This window comes from Egretta garzetta, unplaced genomic scaffold (genome assembly GCF_000687185.1).
Source record: "Egretta garzetta isolate BGI_Z169 unplaced genomic scaffold, ASM68718v1 scaffold333, whole genome shotgun sequence".
Taxonomy (NCBI): domain Eukaryota; kingdom Metazoa; phylum Chordata; class Aves; order Pelecaniformes; family Ardeidae; genus Egretta; species Egretta garzetta.
Genome location: NW_009259179.1, coordinates 1,157,442 through 1,161,306, shown reverse-complemented (window position 1 = coordinate 1,161,306; position 3,865 = coordinate 1,157,442). Strand labels below are relative to the sequence as shown.

The window sequence follows — 3,865 nt, the reverse complement described above, 5'->3', positions numbered from 1 at the left end:
AGGCAGCAGCAGTGACAGTCCCATGCGGCCACCCCCGAAATGGGCCCCGTGCCTGGCCCAGACCTTCCTCTCCGGGGACAGCAAGCCCCGGCGTGCAGCCCGAGCACTGCCGGAGAGCCCACACCTGCAAGGTACTGGGCAGGAAAGCTGGCGGGGGGATGCTTGGGGTGATGTTCTGGCCCCAGCTGAGCCTGGGGGAGCCTCGTGGGCTTTGAGGGAGGGAATAGAGAAGGCCATGCTTGGCCATGGTGGTCTTCTCCCCATCGCCGGTCTCTGTTTCTGTCCCCTTTCCTGCTGGTCTCTGCCCGGAGCATCCTCCCGCACTGGGGTGCAGAGCTGGTGCTGTGCAGAGGCCAGGAGGGGCAGGGTTAACCCGGCTTGGCATAGCGAGGGGAAGGAAGGTCCCTTTCCCTTTTGCGTGTGCCCACATCCTGCAGCCGGGAGCTGCTTGGGATGCCCCTGCCTGGCTCCCAGCCGAGGGCATTGCGGCAGCACTGTGCTGGGGAGGTATAACTGGGGAGGGTGGGGAGGGGGCTGTGCTGGGGTGCAGCCCTGGGAGAGGAGCTGGGTGTCCCCCTGGCCAGGCACTGCTGCAGCCTTGCTGTGGGTAAGGGAATTTGGCGACAGCAGCAGCTTCTCACGTGATGCTCACAGGCGCAGAGTTCATCTCACAGCTTGTAACTTTGTTGGTTTATGGATGAGTGACCTCCCCGTGTCTGCAACACCGGGGTGAGTCCCCAGGACCCTGTCGGAATGCGTCCGCTGGCACAGCCGAGGTCAGGATGCCAGCCAGCTGCCCCACATGCATACGTCCGCTCATATAGACGCACGGATGTGTGCTGGGCTCCTTGCAGAGTGCCGCGAGTCCCTTGGCTTGCGATTGACGGTAGTGAGCGGCTGGCAGCGAGCGTGTACAGAAAGGTCAGAGTCTGCAGTATTTGGGAAATGAGTCACTTTTTGTGTGTGCATGAAGTTTTAAGCTAGCCAGGCTTTGAGCAGCTCTGAAGATCTGCATTTGATGGCTGGAACGGGGCTGTAAGACAGCCCTCTGGGTTTTGCGTGTGATACCTTGCCTTAAATCTCACCTTTTCATCCCACCCCAGTGTCTCCAGGGTTGTGAGGGGAGCTTGAGCTCCAGATCTGCACATCTCCCACAAGGGAGAGGGAAGGGGACGCTTGTCCTCACAGGGCTGGATGGGCTCTGCACATTCTGGCAGTCTTACTGTCTCCGTCAGGTTTTTGGGGGTCAATCCTCAGAATAGTGTCATGTAGGTCTTGAGGTTTATTAGTTCGCTTATTTGTTGTGCTTCTCTGTGCCGGGGCAGCTGCCTGAGGACCTTCTTTCTGCATTAGTGCCAGGTCAACTGTCTTTGCTGGTTTTAAGTAAACTTGGGAGTAATAACGTGAGTTCTGGAAGGCAGTTAACCCCCGGCTTTCCTTGCCGTGCTGCCCCAGCCGTGTTGCCTGTGAAGCCAGCAGCTGGAGACAAAGCTTGTGGTTTAGGGGGAGGCTTTTGCAGCAGCCAGAGGAAGGCATTTGTTCTGGGTCCTCATCCGTCTCCGCCAGTGGCTTCCTCTGTGATCCTGGCCAAGTCACTTCAGTGCATGACGCCCATATCCTCCCAAGTCTGTTAGGCAGTCCTGGCCCAGGGCGTTTTCGCCGGTGGCTGAAGTGCGTGGGTAGTCTGAGAAGGGCAGGAGCTGCTTTGGAGGACTGGATTCAGGCTCTTTCCAGGTTCCTGAGCAGAGTGGCAGCAGATGTTTGCGTGTAAGTCATACCTGTTAACAAGGTTCTGGAAATATGGCATTGGTCTTGGATGCTGCACTGTCCGGGAATTCGATCTTGGCAGGGGAAGAGTTATCTCTGAAAGAAGTGGTGAGAAAATTTTCGCTTGACATCCCTTCCCCACCTGCCTTTAAGTTCCTGAGTCATGGAAATGAAAATCTCCTTGGCATACGCCCATGGTTTGGGCTAGAGGGTGTGGAAGAAGCTATGATTGGATTTTCAAAGCCTGTGGTTGTGATAAGAACGTACTGTACCGGAAGAAACAAATGTTAACCTTACTGGAGAGTAGAAGGTTTGTTATCTCTAGCTTTTATCCAACTGATACTCAAGCGAAACACCAGGCTTGTGTCCTGCCCCGGCCAATTCATAATTACCAGCTAATGTGGCGTTTGTTTTCTTGTGCTTTATTTGTAGGTTTGAAAGAAACTTGTGGACTGTGAATTGAGGCATTGGGTATGTAAATTTCAATTTTGTGCTTCCCCTTCTAAACCTCCCCCCTCCCTTCCCTTTACCATGTTGAATGAAATGTTTCATTAGACCCAGCTGGAATTTGTTTTCAGGAGAGCAGCTGCTCTGTAGAAAATACTGTACGTTCATATGCTGCTGGGGAAGGAGGAGGAGTTGGGGTTGTGGGAGGGGGTTGATCATAGAGGAATTTGACCCTGAAGATGCACATTCCAAACTTCAGGCACAGGGAGATGTGAGCTCTTCTAGGGTGCTGGTTGGGAGGACACCTCTGAGATGGGTCAATGGGTGTTGTGTTGGGGGAAGGCTTCATATTCCTCGACTAACCCAAGCCTTGCTCACTGGGACAGACTGGGCTGCGGTGTGGGTAGCAGCCCAGCAGGTTAGATGAGTTCTGCTCCTTGCTGCCACCACCAATTCATTGGGAAACTGTGGACAGGTCTTCTCCACAGCAGCCACCACTTGGGAGCAGGAAAGTAGTTTGCTGGTGGCTGAGGGTTGTGCTCCACTGTAGGATAGATCTTTCCAGATGTTGAAATCCTTCAGCTTCAGTTGGGACCTTCAAGGCTTGTTTTGATTCCCCTGGCTGGATTTGCAGCCAGCCAGCAGATGGATGAGGGGGGTGGCTCCTGAGGAAGATCTGAAGGCTGGGAAGCTATGTTGGGAGCTTCAGGGAGATGAACCTGAGTGGTGGTGGGAGGAGTGGGCTGGGGTGGAGCTGCCATGGGCGAGGCAAGGAGAAAGAAGAGCCGGTTAGCTAATCCTCAGGAGGGTCTGGTTGCCTTCACCTGCCAGCTTGCTGGGTGGGACTGAGACATGCCAGGTCTCGCTGCTGGCCAGGAGACCTCACCGGGCAGCCTGGCAGGCACTTGGTCTGGTGCAGGGCTGTTGGTCTTGGGACCAAGGAGCTGGTGCTGTCCCTACCAGCAGCGGTTGGCCATCTGAGCACGTCCCAGGGCAGCAGCTGTATCTTTGCTGGGTTTAGGGCACTTGCCTGGCTGTTTCTCCATTCCCATCCTCCTCCTGCTTCTGTTTTGAACAGACTCAAGATGGCCTCGCCAGCAGACAGCTGCATCCAGTTCACCCGCCATGCGAGCGATGTTCTCCTCAATCTCAACCGCCTTAGAAGCCGGGATATCCTAACCGATGTCGTCATCATCGTGAACCGGGAGCAGTTCAGAGCCCACAAAACAGTCCTGATGGCCTGCAGGTGAGAGCAGGGTCCCCTTCCTGCCTCCCTTCCCTGCTCCCCCTGCCTTTGACTGCGCGCAGCACTGCTGCAGCCCCGGGGAGGCTCGTGGGGTTTACAGACAGGGAAGCAGAACTGAAAGTGGCTGCCAAAAAATTTGTACCTGCAATGGGATTAGAGCTGAGACCTTTTGCCTCCAGCATGGTGCCCACACCTCTCTCCTCCTTGCATGCCCACACCTCTCTCCTCCTTGCACGCCCATGTCTGCCCACACGCAGCCCATGGAGACAAACAGGAGCACAGCAGACGTGAGGCACATCCCTGATGGCAAAGCACAAACACTCTGCAGGGACAGGAGAGGGGAAGGGAGGGAGGGCTGGATGCTCACTGGGGTGAGCGAGTCCTCGGTGACTGCGGTGGCCCCTG

The 3,865-nt window shown here is 55.8% G+C and overlaps 1 protein-coding gene across 4 annotated transcripts in view; it reads left to right on the top strand.

Annotated features, from left to right (window-relative positions):
• The first annotated feature begins 35 nt into the window (after positions 1-35).
• Positions 36-3,865, top strand: part of BCL6 (BCL6 transcription repressor) — an 11,432-nt gene continuing 7,602 nt past the window's right edge. The window contains exons 1-4 of one of the 4 annotated variants that reach the window (XM_035891227.1): positions 40-131; positions 1,921-2,077; positions 2,200-2,238; positions 3,293-3,460. In XM_035891227.1, coding sequence (XP_035747120.1) covers positions 3,300-3,460 — 161 coding nt within the window. In that variant the 5' untranslated portion in view covers positions 40-131; positions 1,921-2,077; positions 2,200-2,238; positions 3,293-3,299. The other 3 variants (XM_035891225.1, XM_035891228.1, XM_035891226.1) reach the window with 3 other exon arrangements.